This window comes from Eucalyptus grandis, chromosome 7 (assembly GCF_016545825.1).
Source record: "Eucalyptus grandis isolate ANBG69807.140 chromosome 7, ASM1654582v1, whole genome shotgun sequence".
Taxonomy (NCBI): domain Eukaryota; kingdom Viridiplantae; phylum Streptophyta; class Magnoliopsida; order Myrtales; family Myrtaceae; genus Eucalyptus; species Eucalyptus grandis.
The window spans coordinates 22,616,809-22,639,037 of NC_052618.1; the positions used below are offsets into that span (position 1 = coordinate 22,616,809).

General features: G+C 41.3%; 1 protein-coding gene and 1 long non-coding RNA gene across 2 annotated transcripts; both read right to left on the reverse strand.

Moving 5' to 3' along the window:
* Positions 1-7,646: 7,646 nt before the first annotated feature.
* Positions 7,647-9,903, reverse strand: LOC104453068. Its single transcript, XR_005552820.1, has 2 exons — positions 9,361-9,903; positions 7,647-7,964 (listed from the first exon to the last, which is right to left on the reverse strand). It is a non-coding gene; the product is annotated as an uncharacterized LOC104453068 (long non-coding RNA).
* Positions 9,904-14,659: 4,756 nt separating this feature from the next.
* Positions 14,660-15,779, reverse strand: LOC120295982. The gene is made up of 3 exons (XM_039317621.1): positions 15,692-15,779; positions 15,268-15,478; positions 14,660-15,221 (listed from the first exon to the last, which is right to left on the reverse strand). Exons 1-3 carry the CDS (start codon positions 15,777-15,779, stop codon positions 14,660-14,662), a joined length of 861 nt encoding a protein of 286 aa, XP_039173555.1.
* Between the last annotated feature and the right edge of the window lie 6,450 nt (positions 15,780-22,229).

Below are 22,229 nucleotides of genomic sequence, written 5' to 3' on the forward strand. Positions count from 1 at the left end.
GAGAGTATGTAGTTCTCGGAAGTTGTTGTTCACAAATACTATGGATAAAACAATAGCTAAGAGACTTTGGAATTGAAGATTCATGAACGGAGATTAATTGTGACAACACTAGTGCAATCAATCTTACCAAGAATCCAATTCTTCACTCAAGAGCAAACATATAGAGATTCGACATCACTTCATTAGAGATCATGTTCAAAATGAAGAAGTTTCGATTCAGTTTGTTGACTCAAAGAACCAATTACATGTTATATTTACGAAGTCTTTGAGAAAAATCAATTTGAAATCATCCGTTCCGAGACTCAACATCTTGAAGCTTGAAGAAGTTAAAGTCTAGAGACTTTCGGTCTCGAGACAATCATGGTTCTTGACTGTAAGTTATTTTATTTTCTCTTAAATCTCGTAAAGGTACGATCTTTTATCCATATATAAATGATTTATACTATTGTCATTTCCGTGAAAAGTACTTTTCCTTTCAAAAAGAGTTAATGGCGTTATCCATTTTTGAAAAGGCAGTTATTTTTTAAAAATGTATCTTTTTAACATTCCTTGCCACGTTGCATTTCCTGTTTCAACTAAGCTATATACTGTTCAGTTTCCTCTTCACTTAACTCCAAAACCCTAAAAGAACTGATCTTCTATTCATGTCTTCCTCCCTTGTTTAATCTTCAAAAAGTTGTCATCTTTCTTGGGAAAGTCAAGAAGGAATCTTTCAAAGACCGAGAAAGATGTCATCTTCAAGAAAGTCTTCGAGGATTGCAAGCGGGGACCACTGCGAATGAGTGAGGGGGCCTACTCACTTTGATCTCACCGAGGAAGAGGAGTCACCAAGTTAGCAAGCAGAGCCCACAACATTCTCGCAGCGTCATTCTCCACCATCTAGTCCACGGGATGTTGGTCATCAACAAGAGGAAGAAATCATCAAAGACACGAGATCCTTAAGAGTTCAAAGGACCTCTTTTATTTATAAACTTTACCGTGCTTTATAGAGAGTTGGTACACCATTGAACTACATCGATGAGTTTCTTAAGGACAAGGGATATGGGAATGAGTACATCTTTTGCGAAAAATGGAGCGTTTGGGAATTGCTCCTAAAGGGTTGGCGTAAGAAACCCTTGCAAATATCCCAAGTGATCCGCATGTTGGGGGATTTAATTCGATAGATGGAAATGATGATGACAGATTGTACAACCAATTTCAACCAAGAATGGGTATTGCGGCAAAAATTGAGGAAAAAGAACAGAGTTGTTTAGATCGAAGGAACGAATGATCTATACTCCAAATTGTTGAAGCGTGGGGTGATAAACCTAGGAGTGTAGATTTTGATTTCTTGATGTGAATGTAAATTTGAGGAAAAAGTTCAGTTTTCTTCAACTTGGAATAGTTTTTGTTACACACGTGAAGCCTATGCTCAATTAATCGCATATTTCTATTCAAATCTTAGTTTCTTGGATGCGAATAGAATCTCTTTTCGGTCCGAGATCAGGACTTTGTGGTGGATGTGGATATTCTCATGGATGTGATTAGGGCTGAGAGAGGGAGATATCAACCCATTAGTGTCTCTATAGCTCGTGCCACATTGGAATTTGTTAAAGACGGAATGACGAGGGAAGGATTTCCCTACTCAAGGATGTGTGCGTTCAACATTTTGCTTCACAAGATTGTGATTAATACCTCGGACAAATCAATTTCCAAGGCGATGTTTCTAACTCGGAGGCAAAGCCTGATGTACGCCATCAATGCTAGGAAAAGTTTTCTTCCTCACACTATACTGTTCCACATGTATAGAGCAAAGGTGAAGGACAAGGGCCAACTTCTTATCCAGGTCTTGTGTCAAAGATATTCAGACATTTGAATATTCAACCTCCACAAATTCTATGTGTTCGACCGTAACTGACAAAATGGTGGTAGGACCGAAAATGGTGTCCAAAATGTGTCCGAAAGAACTCAACAAGGCGTTGGAGAAATTTAAAGAGAAAACTCTTGTCAAATCTCATCAAGTCTCTTCTGCAGCGAAAAGAAAAGGGAAGGAGCCCATGGTTACTCCATCCAAAAAGAGAAAAGCTCTCATTACTGATGAAGATGATGAGGATGACCTCACAATTTCTGCTATAGCATTAAAGAATCCGAGTCGTTAACGTTCTGAATCAATGGAATGATAGGAGAAAGAAGCAGAGGAGAGAGAATAACAGGAGAAAGAAGAAGAAGAGAGAGAAGCGAGAGGAGAAGGAAGAAAAGGAGAAAGAAGCTGAAGAAAAAGCCGAGAGGAGGAAAGGTTTGAAGAAGAAGAAGAAAGATAAAATCAAGAGGAATGAGAGCATGAGGAAAACTCTTCTACACCCGAAGCCATGGAAACGGGGAAGATGGTGAGAACAAAGGAATGTCCTCATATCCTGTTGTCAGTGAAGGAGTCAGCCGTTCTCAAGCAGATCCAGAGGACATCCATGCCTCTCAATTTCCTGAGGAGGAACATGATGCTTCATCGCCACATCGCCAAATCTGCGTGATTTGCTTTTTGAAACTAAAGATGCGGTGATAACTCACAGATTTTCGCGAGAATCATTAATGTTCTTTTGGAAATGCGGGGTCAGATATATGCTTTAGAATGTGAAGTTCAGAACTTGAAAAATGCAGGACAAGCTTCTTCCGTTTCTTTATCTGATCAGATCCAAGCCCTTGCTCTTCAGATTCAAGCCAATGCTAAAGGAGAAGAGGTGGATCAACTGAATGAAGAATTGAAAAAACTGGAAGGCATCATCCAGTCAATGGGAGATTTCCAGCTTGTTTGGCATTCCCAAGTAGACTTGACTCCATTCTATTCCCATCTCAACCTTTTTTATGATGACAAAAAGGGGAGAGATGCGAGATTTGAAATCTTTGAACTTTGAACTTAAACTTGTTAAATTTTTTTTTTTGTTTTGATGTTTGACTTGTATGTCCATGTACCTGGATGTGGATTTGACCGAAAGTGGATTTGGATTTGATTTCTTTGCTTATATTAAGTACTATTGATATCTTATGAATGGCTTTACTCTTATGCTAGACTAACCTATTTTTCTGTGATTGCAGATTCTAGTGTTATCATTAAGCCATTAATCTTTATGAGATATCCATATTTGCTTGAGTAATGTTTTGCAGGTCAAAGTTATTCAAATCTGCATAAAAGTTTTGTCACCATCAAAAGGGGGAGATTGTTAGAGAAATCCTTCGAAATATTTTGAAGGCGACTTAACGTTTCTATCGGTCTAGTATGAAGATTTGCGAGACTCTATTATTAAAGTCTGAAGACCTCTGGACTGCCAGACTCAATACTCAAAGTCTATTCTCATTGACAGTTTCTAATCCGTTGAAGAAAGGCTTAGTGCTTCATTAAGGATTTGGCTTTATCGACTGGAGTAGATCTCTTGGCTTGATATGACATAACATATTCCTTTATTCAAATCAAGAATGATTAAGATCCGATGATTGGTGAAGTATTCTTGGAAGGTTCTACTTATGGAAACCAAGATACTGGATTGTATGGGCATCAACATGTTCCTTTAATAGCTCGAATAATCTTCTTAATTGATTCTGTCCCAACGGAGGATTGGAAGAATTCATTTGGTAAGTGGCAATGGGTATGATGGCACAAATGAGTATAAAAGGAAGACGTTCCAGTTGTTCGAGGAAGTGCACGAGAGAAGAATTCCAAAGTCGGAAGCTTTTTGATTCTTAGTCAATTCATTTCGAGCGAAATCTTGTACGCAAAAGAGAGTCTATATTTTGAGATACCTTGAGGAAGTGTGGTAGAGTATCTACACTGTGGAATCAAGGAAAATCATTCTTTGTAACATCTCTTTTGTTCATAGTGAAATCCAGCCAGTGGGCTGTCAGTGCAGAAGAGTGGACGTAGGCTTAGAATAAGCCGAACCACTATAAACCTTGTGTTCAATTCTCTCTTCCCTTCTCTTTGCTTTACTTTGATCATAGTTCGATTTGTTAACTAAAGGAGAGCTTCCATACTGTTGTTTATCCAGTATTGCTTTCATATCTCGAGAAATTATTTTTACACCTATTCAACCCCCTCTAGGTGCTTATACTAGCTATATCACCTAAAACTATTGGGCAAGAGTGATTGTGTTAGTGTTTATATGGATAGAGAGATGTTCAATTTAAGTTGGAGTTGAAACTAGAAACTCCTAAAGTTGATGGTGTTAGCATGTTAATAAACACAAATAGTGCTTATAGAGAGGTAGAGCTTATAGAAGCGATGGTTGCTATAATTGTTGGGTTTAACAAGGTGCATGTTTGATCTCTTGATAGGTATGCATGCGATGATTTTGCTTTATCTGCAGTTTAGGAAGTTGTGTAGGAAAATCTTTGTGGAGAAGTTAATAAATGCAAGTGGAGTTGGGATTCTAATGAGGTCAAGGTTATGGCGAAGTTCATGTGTAACTTAGATTTCAAGGATATTGGTGGGGTTGAGCCCATAAGGATCTATGGGTGTGACATCCCAAATTTTCGATCATGTTTTCCACTGAATAAATCAGGCATTTTATTGATCGCGTCTAGAGAGTTGTTCTCGAGTTGATCACCTCGAGATAATTGGACCATCTGAGGAAATCATTAAGGAATTTTAATGCAATAGACTTGAGAATTTGACTAAGAATCGATTTCTCGATCGTGTCCATCTTTAGAGATCATTATGGCACAGATATTAATCAATTCGAGATCAGAGATATGTTGGTTTGACTAAGATATATGGCTAATAGTGGGTGACACCACTAAATTTAAAAATTCTCGTCAATCAATACTAGATTGATTTTCTTATTGTTTTGGTACCATGTGTCCGTATTTAGATCATCGGGATTTTCACGACAATCGAGAGTCGCCAATAAGTTAAGTAGGTTCATAGTGGCTCGAAGAAAATCGACCACGGGTCATTTGTACTAAAATTTTTTGAAAGTTACCTAGTAGCCTAAGCCACGCTAATAACGCGTTGAATGGAAATTAACCGTGAATTCAAGTTTGATTTCAAAATTGAAAGTTCGGTCATGTCACGAGCTATTTTAGGAACGTCGACTCACCCTTCGAAGAATTTTGAGAGATCCGAGATTTTCACTGAAAATCTATTCAGATGTTGCGGAAAATTAGCGAGAGAGATTCATATGGGCTAAATCAATGGAAATTATGACTTCTAAGCTGAGCCTTTGAGTGCCAGGGACCTACAGAAAATTGCTCATGATTTTTCTTCAAAGGAATTGGACCTCGATTTGGAGAATTGGTGAAGAAAATTAAGAGTATTTGAGTGAAATTCGGAACTAAGGTCTTGGGGCTGTATTTTGGCACCATTTGAGCTAATTGTGGATTAATTTGCAAGAAAATAATTGGGAGACCAAAGGGTAGGTGTGTGGGTTTTGGGGGACACCATAGGATAAGATGGAAGACTTCTGGACCCATTTCATGATGAAAATTGAGATATCTTACTAGATTTTTTGCCTCTCTCCTTTGATCTTTCTCATCGGTGCGTTCATTCTCTTACCGTTCCATTCTCCCACGCTTCTATTTTCATTTCCTCTTTTCCCATCTCCTTTGCACGCCATAGCCCCACCGAGCGAAACCTCCGCATTTGGCGGCCTTTGTCTTCTTCCCAATTTCCTCTCAGCTGAAGTTCTCCCACGGAAGCGCTTGTTTCTTCAGCTCCTCGCGGTCACGTCCCTCTCCGCGTCCAAGCCCACCGATGGCCGAATCCCCATGCCTAGTCAACGAAAGAGTCCAACAAAAATCGGTTTGTTGACCTCCTAGCCCCACACGAAGCCGCCCATCTCCACGAAGCCTTGCTGAACAAAGCCCCACGCTGCCCGTGTTCAACCCGATCAACCTAGCAATTCCACCGACTCTCCGGTCGCGCCGGCCACGCCCACGCTCCACCAAATTTTGTCTCCTCAAGTCAACCCGCCAAGCAGATTGTTGACTCCTCCACCGAATCAAGCTGCAACTCCATTCGGCTTCACGTTTAGCCGGCAGCCGCCACGAGCGAGGTAGCAGCCTTCATCTTCGGCTTCTTCAATCCAGCTCACCCAACGCCGCAGCTGCTTCTCTCACGCTAGTCCCCTTCGATTGAAGCCGCGGCCCGTGAATTCCAATGAAGCCAAAGACAAGCCCAGCAGCTATTTGGTCCAGTCCATTTGAAACCTGACGAATTCTGGCTTTGGAGCCCGTGAATTTTGGCCTAGCCAATCCGAAGTCAAGCCCCGCGGCAAGCCCATCTCGGCCCATTTGAAGCCCAAGTCCACAAGTGCGAGCCATCTTGAGTTTTCGGCCCAACCTTAAGTAGCCCAATCTTGAAGCCCAAGCCCGCGAAGCAAGTCGGTCAAGCTCGGGCCCAAGTTTGGTTCAAGCCCAGAAATTTTGCGGGCTTGCGAGGCTTGTAGGCCCGGCCAGTGTCCGTCGATCCCGAAAGTTCTTGGTTCGGCCGCCGTTGCGGTGATCCGGTCCCCACTTTTAATCAAGTGAGTAATGTCACTAATCCTTGCTTAGTAGACTAATGATGCTTAAGGGTTAATTAGATTTAGTTAAGTGTAATTAGGTGGTTAGATTAGAATGTATTAGTGATTATTAGTTAATTGCAATGTATATTAGTTAGGTGGTTAGTGTACTTAACTAGAGAACTGTCTATACTATTTATTGAATGCATCTCGGGATTTTTCCTGACTTTCTCGAGCTTCAATTAGGCATTACGGGCCTAAATTTGATTTTTAGAATTTATTTATTAATTTTTGAAATTAATTATTTAATTATTTATTTTTCGAAAATTACGCAAGGATAGCTAACGACCGAAATTTCGTGCTAATCGTCGTGGTGCAGTCCGTTTAATTATTTGAGCTCTACGTTGTGCTGAATCGAATTAATTGTGTAATTTGAGGAATTATTCCTTAATTGATTGAAATTGAGTGAAATTGAATGATTGATTGGTGGATGACCAAGTATAGTTAGTTAGCATTGACAATGCTTTGATGAGTTGTAAAGTAGAGAAAATCGTGAGGCTGAACGAGAATAATCTTAGCCTGAGATCGATTAGGTACGAGGTATAGACATACGTGGTTCGGTGATAAGGAAATGTTTGATGAAAATAGCGCTTAAAGAACGCACGAGTGCTGTCTATTACTTGCATCAATATAGGTATATGTGGTTCGGTGATAAGGAAATCACTGGTGAAAACGACGCTTTAAAGAAGGCACGACTGTTGTCTACTGCATGCCTCATTACGGACATATGTGGTTCGGTGATTAAGAATATCACTGGTGAAAACGATGCCTTAAAGAACACATGAGTGGTGTCCAGTACATATGTCACCTTGGTAAAAACAATGCCCAAGAGCATTTACTATAGCTTTGTGACTGAGAGTGCAAATGGGAGGTTTTATATTGAGAAATGATTTAACCTGGAAATGGTCCGACTGACATGTAATCGACAAGGTCGATTGATCAATGATTTGATCCGTTGTCATGAATTGATTGATTGAGTGTCACGACCCGAACCCCGGGCACATGCACATCCCTCAATGGTCGATTTTAAATTTGCAACATCCTAGGAATTGTTGCCGACCCATTCATTTATTTTGCACATGCGGAAACGTAAAACAATCTCCATACAACAAAACAGTGGGATAGAAACGTAGGATATTATTTTTCACAAACCACAACTACAACATCACAGTACTTATACATATAGACCAGTTTAATACCCCAAGATCTGATACAAAAAAAGTGAAGCTGTTTGATTACCTACTAACTAAGCTTCTATCTATAAGACTGGGGTTTACTATTACAATACCATATTTCTCAATATCTCGGGGGTGAGCTGTCACCCTACATCCAGTCTTGACGGAAAACCCGTCATCACTTGGAAGGAGATAACGAGAGTCCTATTCCTCCTTTACTGCAACCGACTGTACACGACCTAGCCTTCCTCCATTTAGGGACCTGAAAAATGTTAGCCCACTAAGGGGTGAGATCACATCTCAGCGAGTAAATCTCCTAATTCCAGATTAGGTGAAGGGTACATCCAGCATGCAATCTAATCACATTTCTTACCACTCTTTTAACACCAGCAAGTTCCTGCATATTAGTATCAAATAAAATATTCCTAATAGTGTCAAGTTCACACATCACAGGAATACTTTAGCATAAGCATATGCAATGGCGTGAATATCCATGTAAGCATACAGGCCAAGTCAATGTAAAAGCAGATAACAATCTTCCGGTAAAATCGGGCATCTCGTGTGTCACAAATGATGTCAATGCTCAGATAACAGTCTTCCGGTATAACCGGGCATCGCCTCGCACCGTCGAGCGCGGCATCGTCTACATCTAGACGGCATTCCATATAGGAGCATCGGTCCAGCCTCCATTGCGACCGGCATCCGTTGACGTGGGGCATTCCCGAAGGAGCATCGTCCGGCTCAAAGGCACGTGACGGAATCATATCGTGAATGCGTATGATCGATGTCACATTTCAATAATCAATTATATACAGCATCCATAGCATCAATTGATCAATTTCAGCAAGAATACTTCAAAACAACCATACATTCTTACTAGCCCAAATTCACAGAAAACTGTCCAATTACGTTCTTCCAAATTCGAAGTCAGAAACCCACTCATATGAACTCGAAAAATTTTCAAATTTGGACACGTGTTAGAAAATATAAAAAGGAACATTTTTCATGAAGACGCCAAGATCCAAATATCTCTGGATTAGGCCCAGAAATTCTTTCTATCCAGCACAAAAATCGGATCCAATTCCAGAGAGCCAAACCCATCGAAATCAGTTTTTTTTTGGGTCGAAACATGCTTCGTTTGACTTGAAATTTAATTATGTTAAACTAAAAGTTATAACAAACAACTTTCATGAAGGAACCAATTGGAAATTCGACCTCTAAAAGTCATTAACAGCCCTCGGAATTATAATAAGTCACGGATTTCAAAACTGTCCGATTACTGTTCCGAGGATGACGTCATTAAAATCGTCATCTTTTTAGTTTCTAAAAATTAAGAGAAAAATATATGTTATTATTTAAGATGTTCACAACGTTTCTTCAGAACAAAATCATTTCAAAATCGTAACACAAAGTTGTCTACAAAATTAGCAAAACACACATGTTCTAGAAACTGTTTCAGTAATTAACTACTGTTCTAGTCCGAATCTTCCACCACGACTTTTGTTTTGCTCTCTAAACCTTATCTATGCTTTTCTATGTCTATCATAACATCCCTAACAAACATCTATCCATATATAACGTCATCTACATAATTTTAACTTGTACAAATTCCTAATAGAGGTACTCAACCCCTAGTCCAAATTTAGAAGACAACTCACCTAATCACAGCTAACGGCGGCTCTCGTTGGTGCTTGAACAGCAACACAGAGATCAGCCTTGATCCTCTTGGTGATAGTGTTGAGCCGAAACCGCAGAAGATTGTGAAGTGGTATGATGGCAACGGCAACACACAAACTTATAAAGTTTTTGGTAGAGGAAACTAAGTATGGAGTTTGGTCGGTTGTGTGGTTCTTGTGCGGGTGAGGGGGGTTTTTCCTCACTGAAACTATACGACTTATATTTAAAAACCATGGTGGTAGGCGGTTGTCGTTTATGTGGGTCCAAGAATTTTTGGTAACGTCACGTTCACGTCTTGGTTTGTTTTGTTTCTTAGTCTCCGGTTTGTCGTTCAAGAGGAAGCAAAAATGGAAGTAGCACGTTCAAGGGAAAAGAAAACAACGGCTTGTACGTTGAAAAAGACAAGGAAGAAGAATAAACTAAGAGAAAGAAAGGGAAAGATGGAAACTGCCGTGTAAAATACAGCAGGCAGACTTACAGCAAACAGACTTCTATGCGTAAGAAAAAGGATGGGGAAGGAGAGTGTAAATTGATGGGAAGTTTCATTGAAGTTTCCTTCAGCCTTTTGCCTAATTTTCCATGGAAACTTTGGCCACCCATCACCCTCATAGGCCCCACCAAGTTTCCAACATTGTTTCTTCTAGAGGAGATGAAAGAAAAGGTTGGAAATCTACGTAAATTGCTTAATCCGAATTTTGAAGTGATTCTCATAGTCTTTTCCCATGGAGAATGAGTTCCTTTCCTTATCAAGTGGTCCCCCTATCTTTTCCAAGTCAATTTCCATTAAATACCAAGGAAATTGAGGTGAGGTTGTAGGAGAGAGGGATTCCTACGAATTTCTTTTTCTTTGAGAAGACTTCTCTTCTTTATTTAATTACCAATCTAACATCCCATTCAATAGGGTCAAGTCCTTTAGTAACCAATTATAATACCTCTTAAATTGTTTCACAATAGAGGTCTTAAAATCCTACTTAAAATGTGGTAATTCCCTTGCTCTTCTAATTTGCTGATCTTGCATATTTCGTGAACAATTCTCATCATCCATAAATTTTGAGAAGACGCAACCATGTCCTTGGGATGAATTGTGACACGTGACAATTCTTAATTTCTGTAATCGACATCATTTCATCGGTTAATTTCAGTCAAGATGTGATTTTTAGCACAACTTAAACTATCGGTTAGTTTTTGAGAACTTTTGGTGCACTGACCCGTGGTCGATTATTCCCGAGCCACGATATATATTTTCGACGCATTAGCAACTTTCGATTGTCGTGAAAAATCTCGAGGTTTCAATTACGAGCACAGGGTACCAAAACAACAGAAAAATCGGTTTAGTGCCGATCGACGAGAAATTGGTAATTAGTTGGAATCACCCAATCCTAATTTTATTTCTATCGAATCGATCTATTTTCGATTTCTGATAGATTTTCGACTGTGCCGAACTGATCCTTGTAGACTAACACGGTCGAGCAGTCGATTCATGGTCGAATTTTCAAGTCTGTTGCATCAAAATTCTTTAATAACTTTCCCGATTAGTCAAGTTATCTCATGAGTGATCAGCTCAGAGAATAGCGCTATAGGCACGTCGACGAAAAGCCCGAATTATTTAATTGAAGACAGAAGCGAAAAATCAGACTGTCACAATTCTTCCCTCTTATAAAAATTTCGTCCTCGAAATTTAAGTCGTTACATCTTTCAAATAAAAAAGATAAGGGTATTGTTCTTTCATGGCATCTTCTCTTTCCAGGTTGCTCATTCGTGCCATGATGTTGCCAAACCACTTTGACCAACGAAATCGTCTTGGTACGTAAGACCTGCTCTTTTCGATCTACAATTTGAATTGGTCTCTCCTCGTACGATACCCTCTCATCCACGTCCAATTCTTCAAAATTCAGTACGTGGGTTGGGTCAGGTTCATACTTTCTTAACATCGATACGTGGAAGACATTGTGAACTTGAGCAAGTCTTGGCGGCAACGCAAGGCGATATGCCAAAGTCCCTATTCTTTCCAGAATTTCAAAGGGACCTACGTACCTTGGACTTAATTTTCCTTTCTTGCCGAAGCGTGAAGTACCCCTCATTGGTGACACCTTCAAGAAGACGTGTTCACCAACTTGGAATTCTAATGGCCTTTGCCGCTTGTCAGCATAACTTTTTGACGACTTTGAGCAGTCTTCAATCTATTTCTGATGACAGTAACTGCATCTACCGACTGTTGGACTAATTCTGGGCTTGTAATCTTTCGTTCTCCTACTTCATCCCAACACACCGGCGTTCTACACGCCCGGCCATACAACGCTTCAAAAGGAGCCATTTGGATGCTCTGTTGATAACTATTGTTGTAGGCAAATTTGACAAGATGAAGTTGTTCTTCCCAGCTTCCTTTAAAGTCAAGCACACAAGCTCGTAGCATATCTTCAAGGATTTGAATGGTCCTTTCAGATTGACCATCTGTCTGAGGATGATAAGCTGTACTATATTGCAGCTTTGTTCCTAAAGCGGCTTGAAGACTTTTCCAAAATGCAGCCGTAAATCTCGGGTCTCGATCTGAGGTGATTGTCACTGGCACTCCATGTAGGCGGACAATCTGACGGACGTATAGCTCTGCAAGCCGGTCTAAATCATGATCTTTCCGTACTGCAATGAAATGAGCCGACTTAGTCAGTCTGTCGACTATTATCCAAATGGAATCATTACCTCTCTGACTCCTCGGTAAACCTGTCACAAAATCCATTGTGATGTGCTCCCATTTCCACTCGGGAATTTCGAGAGGTTGTAAAAGTCCTCCTGGCTTACAGTGCTGAGCTTTAATTTGCTGACATGTTAGACATTTGGCTACATGCTTGGCTATGTCCGTTTTCATACCGGACCACCAATAGTGTTGTCGCAAATTTTGATACATTTTCGTACTGCCAGGATGTATACTGTAACTACTACGGTGTGCTTCTGACAAGATTTCCTCTTTAAGTTCTGCATCATCGGGTACACATAATCGTCTCTCGAATCTCAACGTTCCGTCTTACGAAACTTGAAAATCTGGTTTCTCTTTCCTACCTCCTCCTGTACAATCTTTTGGATTTCTGGGTCGGTCCACTGGAGTGTTTTAATTCTCATTTGAAGTTCCGGTTCAATTTTCAGGGTAGCCATAAGATTCGAAAGATGGCCTACCTCAAACTTGAAGTTCGAATCTCTAATCTTCTCGATTAAAGCCCACTCCTTGAGCACCATCTGTGCTACTGAAGATTTCCGACTTAGAGCATCTGCGACTTTGTTGGCTTTACCAGGGTGATATAAAATATCACAATCATAATCCTTCAGAAGTTCCATCCAACGACGCTGTCTCATGTTTAGTTCCTTCTGAGAAAATAAATACTTGAGACTTTGATGGTCTGTATAGATCTGGAATCTTTCTCCACACAGATAATGTCTCCAAATCTTCAGAGCGAAGATGATTGCAGTAAGTTCTAAGTCATGCGTCGGGTAATTCAATTCATGAGGTCTTAACTGACGGGATGCGTATGCAACAACTCTACCATGTTGCATCAACACACAACCCAATCCCCTAAACGATGCATCACTGTAGATCTCATATCCTCCAGGACCAGAGGGTATGGTCAGCACAGGTTCAGTGGTTAGCTTTTGCTTAAGTTGCTGAAAACTATCTTCGCACTTGTCTGTCCAGACGAACTTCTCTTCCTTCTTTAGTAGGCGGGTCAACGGTGAAGCTAATGCTGAGAATCCTTCCACAAACCGTCTGTAGTATCCTGCTAACCCCAGAAAACTTCTGACTTCTGTCACTGTAGTCGGTCTTGGCCAATTCATTACTGCTTCTATCTTGCTTGGATCTACAGAGATTCCTTCTTTTGAAATCACGTGTCCAAGGAAAGCAACACGAGTTAACCAGAACTCACATTTGCTAAACTTGGCATATAACTCGTGAGTTCTTAGAGTCTGGAGCACCGTTCTCAAATGTCTTTCATGCTCCTCTACACTTTTAGAGTACACTAGGATATCGTCGATGAACACAATCACGAACTGATCCAAATATTCCTTGAAAACTCGGTTCATCAAATCCATGAAAGCAGCTGGGGCGTTCGTTAATCCGAACGGCATTACTGTGAATTCATAATGGCCGTACCGGGTACGAAATGCTGTCTTAGGAACGTCTTCCTTCCTGATCCTTAGCTGATGATAACCCGTTCTCAGGTCGATTTTAGAAAATATCGACGCTCCTTGCAACTGGTCAAATAGGTCGTCTATCCTTGGCAACGGATATTTATTCTTAATGGTCACCTGATTGAGTTGTCGGTAGTCGTTGCATAGACGTAACGAACCGTCTTTCTTTTTCACAAACAGAACTGGAGCTCCCCAAGGTGATGCACTGGGGCGTATGAATCCCTTATCCAACAGTTCTTGCAATTGCACCTTCAATTCTTTTAATTCAGACAATGCCATTCGATAAGGAGCCTTAGAAATTGGTTCTGTCCCTGGGGCTAGTTCAATCACAAATTCTATCTCTCTTTCTGGTGGTAAACCTGGTAATTCTTTCGGAAACACGTGTGGAAATTCTTGTACTACTGCAATATCTTCGACTCTCAACTCCTCAACTGTCGTGTCGATGACATTTGCCAAATAACTCAGACAACCCTCGTCTAACAATCGGGTTGCCTCGAGTGATGAGATGAGGGCAATCGAAAGTCCTCCCCGACTTCCACTAAATTCGAAACTTTCACCCTCTACTGGATTGAACTTAATCGCTTTACGATAGCAGTCCATCTTGGCTCGTTGCTTGGTGAGCCAGTCCATGCCAATTATTATATCGAAATCATACATGGCTAGAACTATCAAGTCTATTCTCCCCTCTTGTTCACCAATTATCAACTTACAATCTAGACAACCCATCGTAGACAGTATTCTATCTTTTAATGGCGTTGATATACTAACAGCCGATTCCAACAATTTAGGATTTAATCCTATTAACTTAATGAATCGATCACTATAAATGAATGAGTTGCACCAGGATCAAATAAAGCGTATCTTTGGATGATCATTCGGGGAAACCATACCGTGATCACGTTCGGTGCATCCTCCGCCCGACCTCCGGTGATGGCATATGTTCTTCCGCGTCTTTGGAGGTCTAACTGGTTCACCTTGATGTGCGTTTGGGGGTACATATCCCCTATTCTGACCTATCGGCGGTGGAGGCGGTAGTTGTTGTCCCATCGATCTCCTGGGACAATCTTTGACTTGGTGGCCTTGTTGACCACATCCATAACAAGCTCATGTCCTAGTATAGCACGGTGCAGATCCGTGTTGTTTTCCACAGAAACGGCAGGCTCCATTATTGCTGGGTGCTGACTTACCCACCCCACCTTTCCTATTAGGTGGAATGGGGTACCTTCTTCCGACCATAGGCTTCTTCCCGAACCTGATACTGTTTCTGTGTGCATTAAACCTCGACCCTGACGCAGCAGCTTGTTCATTCAGATCCCTTTCTATCAGTTGAGCTCGTCGGTAAATTTCCCGATAGTCATGCAGGTCAAAAGGCACCAATGGTTGCTTCAGCTCCAATCGAAGACCATTCTTGAATCTTCGAGCCTTTTCTTCAGGATCCTCTATCAGCCTTGGAGCATATTGAGAAAGCTCTGCAAACTTGACCTCATACTGGTCAACAGTCATTGATCCCTGGCGGAGACGTTGGAATTCATCCATTTTCTGTTCTCTGGCATTCTTCGAGAAATACTGTTCATTAAATGCCCTAAGAAAGGCATCCCATGTTGGAATTACTCCTTCTGGAAATACGTTCTCTTGAACAGCCTGTCCACCAGATACCGGCATTATCCTGCAATTGATAAACTGCCAGAGATACTTTCTCTTCTTCATTGCACCTTAAAAGTGCAAATGCTTTCCCTAAATCTCGAACCCAGCGAGAAGCAGTTTCTAGATCTCCTGTACCAGTGAACTTTGGCGGATTCAACTTCAAAAACTGTTCCACCAATTGGTGTATAGGTCTATCCGCAACTACATTCCCTGGTGGAATCCCAGCAGGTGGAGCAACAGGCGGAGCAGCAAGTGCAGCAGCAATAGCGGCGTTGGCGGCTGCGAGTGAGCAGCCGGCATGTAGCGGCGGCAAAAGTAATGGCAGTTTGCTTGATTTTGAGCCGCTGTTCCATCAAATCTCTCATTGCTTCTAGCGCCGCATGATCCCTATAGTTCCGGATCACGGGTGCGCTACCCCAGCACCAACCGGTGGAACCGGTTGCGGTGCTACACCACTAGCACCGGCTCGAGCCGGCGCTTTACCCCTATTACCTCGAGCACCGCCTCTAGTTGGCGTCTTAGCTCGAGTAATTAGTCTAATCGCCCTTTTCCTAGGCGTTCTCTGTTCTTGCTCACTCATGGTACAGATTCTTTATAGACACCTGCTTCCAATTCAAACACCTGGTTAGAATTTGAGTGAGCTCACAAGCAAACTACCAATCAATTACCACTCACATGCATTAGCATATTAACAGTCTTTCCTACTAACTATCCCATGACTCATCGCGCCTTATCACTCCAAACACTAACCTTGCTCTGATACCATTCGAACGAGGATGTCACGACCCGAACCCCGGGCACATGCACATCCCTCAATGGTCGATTTTAAATTTGCAACATCCCAGGAATTGTTGCCGACCCATTCATTTATTTTGCACATGCGGAAACGTAAAACAATCTCCATACAACAAAACAAGTGGGATAGAAACGTAGGATATTATTTTTCACAAACCACAACTACAACATCACGGTACTTATACATATAGACCAGTTTAATACCCCAAGATCGATACAAAAAAAGTGAAACTGTTTGATTACCTACTAACTAAGCTTCTATCTATAAGACCTGGGGTTTACTATTACAATACCATATTTCTCAATATCTCGGGGTGAGCTGTCACCCTACATCCGATCTTGACGGAAAACCCGTCATCACTTGGAAGGAGATAACGAGAGTCCTATTCCTCCTTTACCGCAACCGATTTTGTACACGACCTAGCCTTCCTCCATTTAGGGACCTGAAAAATGTTAGCCCACTAAGGGGTGAGATCACATCTCGGCGAGTAAATCTCCTAATTCCAGATTAGGTGAAGGGTACATCCAGCATGCAATCTAATCACATTTCTTACCACTCTTTTAACACCAGCAAGTTCCTGCATATTAGTATCAAATAAAATATTCCTAACAGTGTCAAGTTCACACATCATAGGAATACTTTAGCATAAGCATATGCAATGGCGTGAATATCCATGTAAGCATACAGGCCACAATCAATGCAACAGATAACAATCTTCCGGTAAAATCGGGCATCTCGTGTGTCACAAATGATGTCAATGCTCAGATAACAGTCTTCCGGTATAACCGGGCATCGCCTCGCACCGTCGAGCGCGGCATCGTCTACATCTAGATGGCATTCCATATAGGAGCATCGGTCCAGCCTCCACTGCGACCGGCATCCGTTGACGTGGGGCATTCCCGAAGGAGCATCGTCCGGCCCAAAGGCACGTGACGGAATCATGTCGTGAATGCATATGATCGATGTCACATTTCAATAATCAATTATATACAGCATCCATAGCATCAATTGATCAATTTCGTAGCAAGAATACTTCAAAACAACCATACATTCTTAGGGCCTGTTTGGCAACTTGCCCAATGAGTGCGGATTCCGATTTTTGTTCCAGGAATCAGTTTGGGACGAGAATCGCGTTTGGTAAATTTTTTGTTCCCGGGAACAATTTTGGACAAGATTTGAGAATCAAAAAAAATTTGATTCTCGTCCGAGAATCAGAAAAAAGAATCAAAACGGTAAAACCTTGTTCTTCTCTTTCATCATCTCGGTTGCCATTCGCCATCACCGCCGCTGTCCGCCGCCGCGCCGCCGCCCGCCGCCGCCGCCGCCGCCGGTCGCGGTTCGCCGCCCGGCCGCCGGTCCGGCGAGATCGCGGAGGCTCGCGAGCCAGGCGAGGTCCGCGAGCTCGCCGGAGGCAAGCCCGGCCACCGGCGAGGCTTGGCGTCGCCGGATCGGCGAGGCCCGGCCTCGCCGTGGCCGGCCGGCCTCGCCCGGAAGACCGGCGAGGCCGACGGGCCACCGAAGGGGCGGGCAAGCCTCGCCGGTGGCCAGGCGAGCCTCGCGGCACACAGGCGAGGCTCGGCCTCGCTAGATCGGGCGAGGTCGAGCCTCGCCCGGCCCGCCCGTGGCCAAGCCGGGCTCGCCGAGGCCGGGCGAGGCGCCCCGCCACCGGCGAGGCCGAGCCTCGGCGGGCCAGGCGAGCCTCGCCAGCCTGCCGTGGGAGGCTCGGCCGACGAAGGCCGACCTCGCCGAGGGCCGGCGGCGCTCCGGTGAGCGTCGCCAGGCCCCTCATCGGCTTGATGTCCGGCGACCGGCCAAATGAAGAAGAAGAAGAATAGGGAAAAAGGGAAAAAAAGAAAAAAAGGAAAAAAAAAAGGAAAAAGTAAAAAGTAAAGAAATTATTTAAAATTTTTTTTAAAAATCAAAAGCAATTATTTAAAATTTATTTAAAAATCAAAAGAAATTAATTTGGAACAGAATCAATTAATACGGTACCAAACGCAATTCTATTCCGAGAATAAAAATTTTGAACGAGTTACCAAACACGTGTTTTTACTCGGAATCGGTTCGGAACAGAATCAAAAAGAATCGTTCTTATCGAATCAGCTCAGGGAATGAATCGTTCCAAACGCGCCTTACTAGCCCAAATTCACAGAAAACTGTCCAATTACGTTCTTCCAAATTCGAAGTCAGAAATCCACTCATATGAACTCGAAAAATTCTCAAATTTGGACACGTGTTAGAAAAAATAAAAAGGAACATTTTTCATGAAGACGCCAAGATCCAAATATCTCTGGATTCGGCCCAGAAATTCTTTCTATCCAGCACAAAAATCGGATCCAGTTCCAGAGAGCCAAACCCATCGAAATCAGTTTGTTTTTGGGTCGAAACATGCTTTGTTTGACTTGAAATTTAATTATGTTAAACTAAAATTTATAACAAACAACTTTCATGAAGGAACCAATTGGAAATTCGACCTCTAAAAGTCATTAACAGCCCTCGGAATTATAATAAGTCACGGATTTCAAAACTGTCCGATTACTGTTCCGAGGATGACGTCATTAAAATCGTCATCTTTTTAGTTTCTAAAAATTAAGAGAAAAATATATGTTATTATTTAAGATGTTCACAACGTTTCTTCAGAACAAAATCATTTCAAAATCGTAACACAAAGTTGTCTACAAAATTAGCAAAACACACATGTTCTAGAAACTGTTTCAGTAATTAACTACTGTTCTAGTCCGAATCTTCCACCACGACTTTTGTTTTGCTCTCTAAACCTTATCTATGCTTTTCTATGTCTATCATAACATCCCTAACAAACATCTATCCATATATAACGTCATCTACATAATTTTAACTTGTACAAATTCCTAATAGAGGTACTCAACCCCTAGTCCAAATTTAGAAGACAACTCACCTAATCACAGCTAACGGCGGCTCTCGTTGGTGCTTGAACAGCAACACAGAGATCAGCCTTGATCCTCTTGGTGATAGTGTTGAGCCGAAACCGCAGAAGATTGTGAAGTGGTATGATGGCAACGGCAACACACAAACTTATAAAGTTTTTGGTAGAGGAAACTAAGTATGGAGTTTGGTCGGTTGTGTGGTTCTTGTGCGGGTGAGGGGGGTTTTTCCTCACTGAAACTATACGACTTATATTTAAAAACCATGGTGGTAGGCGGTTGTCGTTTATGTGGGTCCAAGAATTTTGGTAACGTCACGTTCACGTCTTGGTTTGTTTTGTTTCTTAGTCTCCGGTTTGTCGTTCAAGAGGAAGCAAAAATGGAAGTAGCACGTTCAAGGGAAAAGAAAACAACGGCTTGTACGTTGAAAAAGACAAGGAAGAAGAATAAACTAAGAGAAAGAAAGGAAAGATGGAAACTGCCGTGTAAAATACAGCAGGCAGACTTACAGCAAACAGACTTCTATGCGTAAGAAAAAGGATGGGGAAGGAGAGTGTAAATTGATGGGAAGTTTCATTGAAGTTTCCTTCAGCCTTTTGCCTAATTTTCCATGGAAACTTTGGCCACCCATCACCCTCATAGGCCCCACCAAGTTTCCAACATTGTTTCTTCTAGAGGAGATGAAAGAAAAGGTTGGAAATCTACGTAAATTGCTTAATCCGAATTTTGAAGTGATTCTCATAGTCTTTTCCCATGGAGAATGAGTTCCTTTCCTTATCAAGTGGTCCCCTATCTTTTCCAAGTCAATTTCCATTAAATACCAAGGAAATTGAGGTGAGGTTGTAGGAGAGAGGATTCCTACGAATTTCTTTTTCTTTGAGAAGACTTCTCTTCTTTATTTAATTACCAATCTAACATCCCATTCAATAGGGTCAAGTCCTTTAGTAACCAATTATAATACCTCTTAAATTGTTTCACAATAGAGGTCTTAAAATCCTACTTAAAATGTGGTAATTCCCTTGCTCTTCTAATTTGCTGATCTTGCATATTTCGTGAACAATTCTCATCATCCATAAATTTTGAGAAGACGCAACCATGTCCTTGGGATGAATTGTGACACGTGACAATTCTTAATTTCTGTAATCGACATCATTTCATCGGTTAATTTCAGTCAAGATGTGATTTTTAGCACAACTTAAACTATCGGTTAGTTTTTGAGAACTTTTGGTGCACTGACCCGTGGTCGATTATTCCCGAGCCACGATATATATTTTCGATGCATTAGCAACTTTCGATTGTCGTGAAAAATCTCGAGGTTTCAATTACGAGCACAGGGTACCAAAACAACAGAAAAATCGGTTTAGTGCCGATCGACGAGAAATTGGTAATTAGTTGGAATCACCCAATCCTAATTTTATTTCTATCGAATCGATCTATTTTCGATTTCGATAGATTTTCGACGTGCCGAACTGATCCTTGTAGACTAACACGGTCGAGCAGTCGATTCATGGTCGAATTTTCAAGTACTGTTGCATCAAAATTCTTTAATAACTTTCCCGATTAGTCAAGTTATCTCATGAGTGATCAGCTCGAGGAGAATAGCGCTATAGGCACGTCGACGAAAAGCCCGAATTATTTAATTGAAGACAGAAGCGAAAAATCAGACTGTCACATTGAGTGGAAGTGACCTTGAATGGTCCGATTGACATGTAATCGACTAGGTCGATTGATCAAGATATTGATCATGATGTGATTGCTAAGGTGCCTATTGAATTGTGCTAATATGCAGGTGGAATCTGAGGCCAAGGTAAGTCTTCTAACCCGTGCGTGTATAGGCAGCCCGGTTAGCATATTGGTTTCCTAATCGAGTCTTAGTGAGGTAAAACTTGCTGAGACGTAGTCTCATCTCGGTTGTGGGACAACATTTCAGGACCCTGATGAGGAGCCTAAGGAGAAAGAGATTGAAGAGGAGTAACTAGAGGAGAATCCCGATGATGATCCGAGTATGACTGGGATCCCATCATCTTTGTGAACCCTGTTTGTAGATGGTTGAGTGTGAGATTAGACCTTTGTGAATAGTATGGTAAATTACTTTGAAGTGTGGTTGTATAAAAGTTTGGTTGTGAATTTCGTTATGAAAAATATGGCCCTACTTTTCTATCCTATTGTTTTATTGTCTGGGGATTATAATTGCTTCTGCATGTGCATATTAAAACGAAAAAAGGGTTGGCGATACGTAGTCCTGGGATATTGCTTTTAAAATCATCCAAAGGTAAGGGATGTGTGCGTGCCTGAGGATCGGGTTGTGACAATAGGAGAGTAGCAGTGAAGTTCGGAATCAAACAAACGGTTGTGACTTGACTCAAATATCAAGCCAAGGTAAATATTGTTGAAAATATATTTTGAGTTTGAGCTTGAAAAGGAACATGTTCCATAATTTGAGTTGGTTTCTACTTTAAGTAGTTTCCTATTTTTTCTAGGTTTTCTAAAAGGGATTTCCTATTTTGGATCTAACCTTGTCTATGTATAAGAAGTGTTGCTTTGTGAAGAGCATCCAAAAGGTTGCTTCTTTGTGAATCACACCTTGACACAATCCAAGTGTATTAAAGCCAATAAATTATGTGGTAACTATTGTACCCCTAGATCAGCTCATTAAATTTTTGTCCACTTTGGCCCATCTCATATGAAATCTCAAGATTTTGTTCTTCGGCATGCAGGTGAACATTTTCTTAGGAGATCACTCATCTTAATAGTGCTATCCCTTAAGCATGCTTAATGTTATGTTATGTCACAGCTATCTTATAAGTTAATTCCCATTTTACATATATCCCAAGAACACTCTCCCCCTATTCAGGGCGCAATCTGATTCACTTTTGTGTCATTTTCCATACTAAAAGCTTATCAAGAGCCATTTATTTTCTGGGCCCCTTGACATCAATAATCACTCTTTGCTTCATTGGATTGGGTTGTTACAATAAGATTTTAGTGAGGAATTGTTAGTGCTAAACAACGTGAGGATTATTTGGTGCAATTGGGGATGGTAAACACTGAGAGCGGTTGGGTGACTCAAATATGATTGGAATCTACATTATATCGTTTAATCTTCAATGGAATTTCATGTTGCTCTCCCTATGGATGTTGGTTACATTGTCCAAACTATCTAAATCAATTTCCGATTTATTATTTTATTTTGTTTATTTTGCCGTTCGATTTTTATTTTATTTTTTATTTTCTACAACCAAAAATTTGTCCAAAGGGTATGTTTTTATAGAGGTTCAGTTGTTTTTATGAAAATGATCAGCATAGTGTTAGTTAGAAGAGTTCTTCTACA

What these genes read in the sequence shown, in the direction of transcription:
- LOC120295982 (XM_039317621.1), bottom strand. Translation starts at nt 15,779, where the DNA reads ATGAGTGAGCAAGAACAGAGAACGCCTAGGAAAAGGGCGATTAGACTA. An exon ending in AACTAGAGGCGGTGCTCGAG is followed by an intron (nt 15,479 to 15,691) that starts GTAATAGGGGTA and finishes GCTCACTCGCAG; the next exon opens with CCGCCAACGCCGCTATTGCT. An exon ending in AAAGCATTTGCACTTTTAAG is followed by an intron (nt 15,222 to 15,267) that starts GTGCAATGAAGA and finishes TATCAATTGCAG; the next exon opens with GATAATGCCGGTATCTGGTG.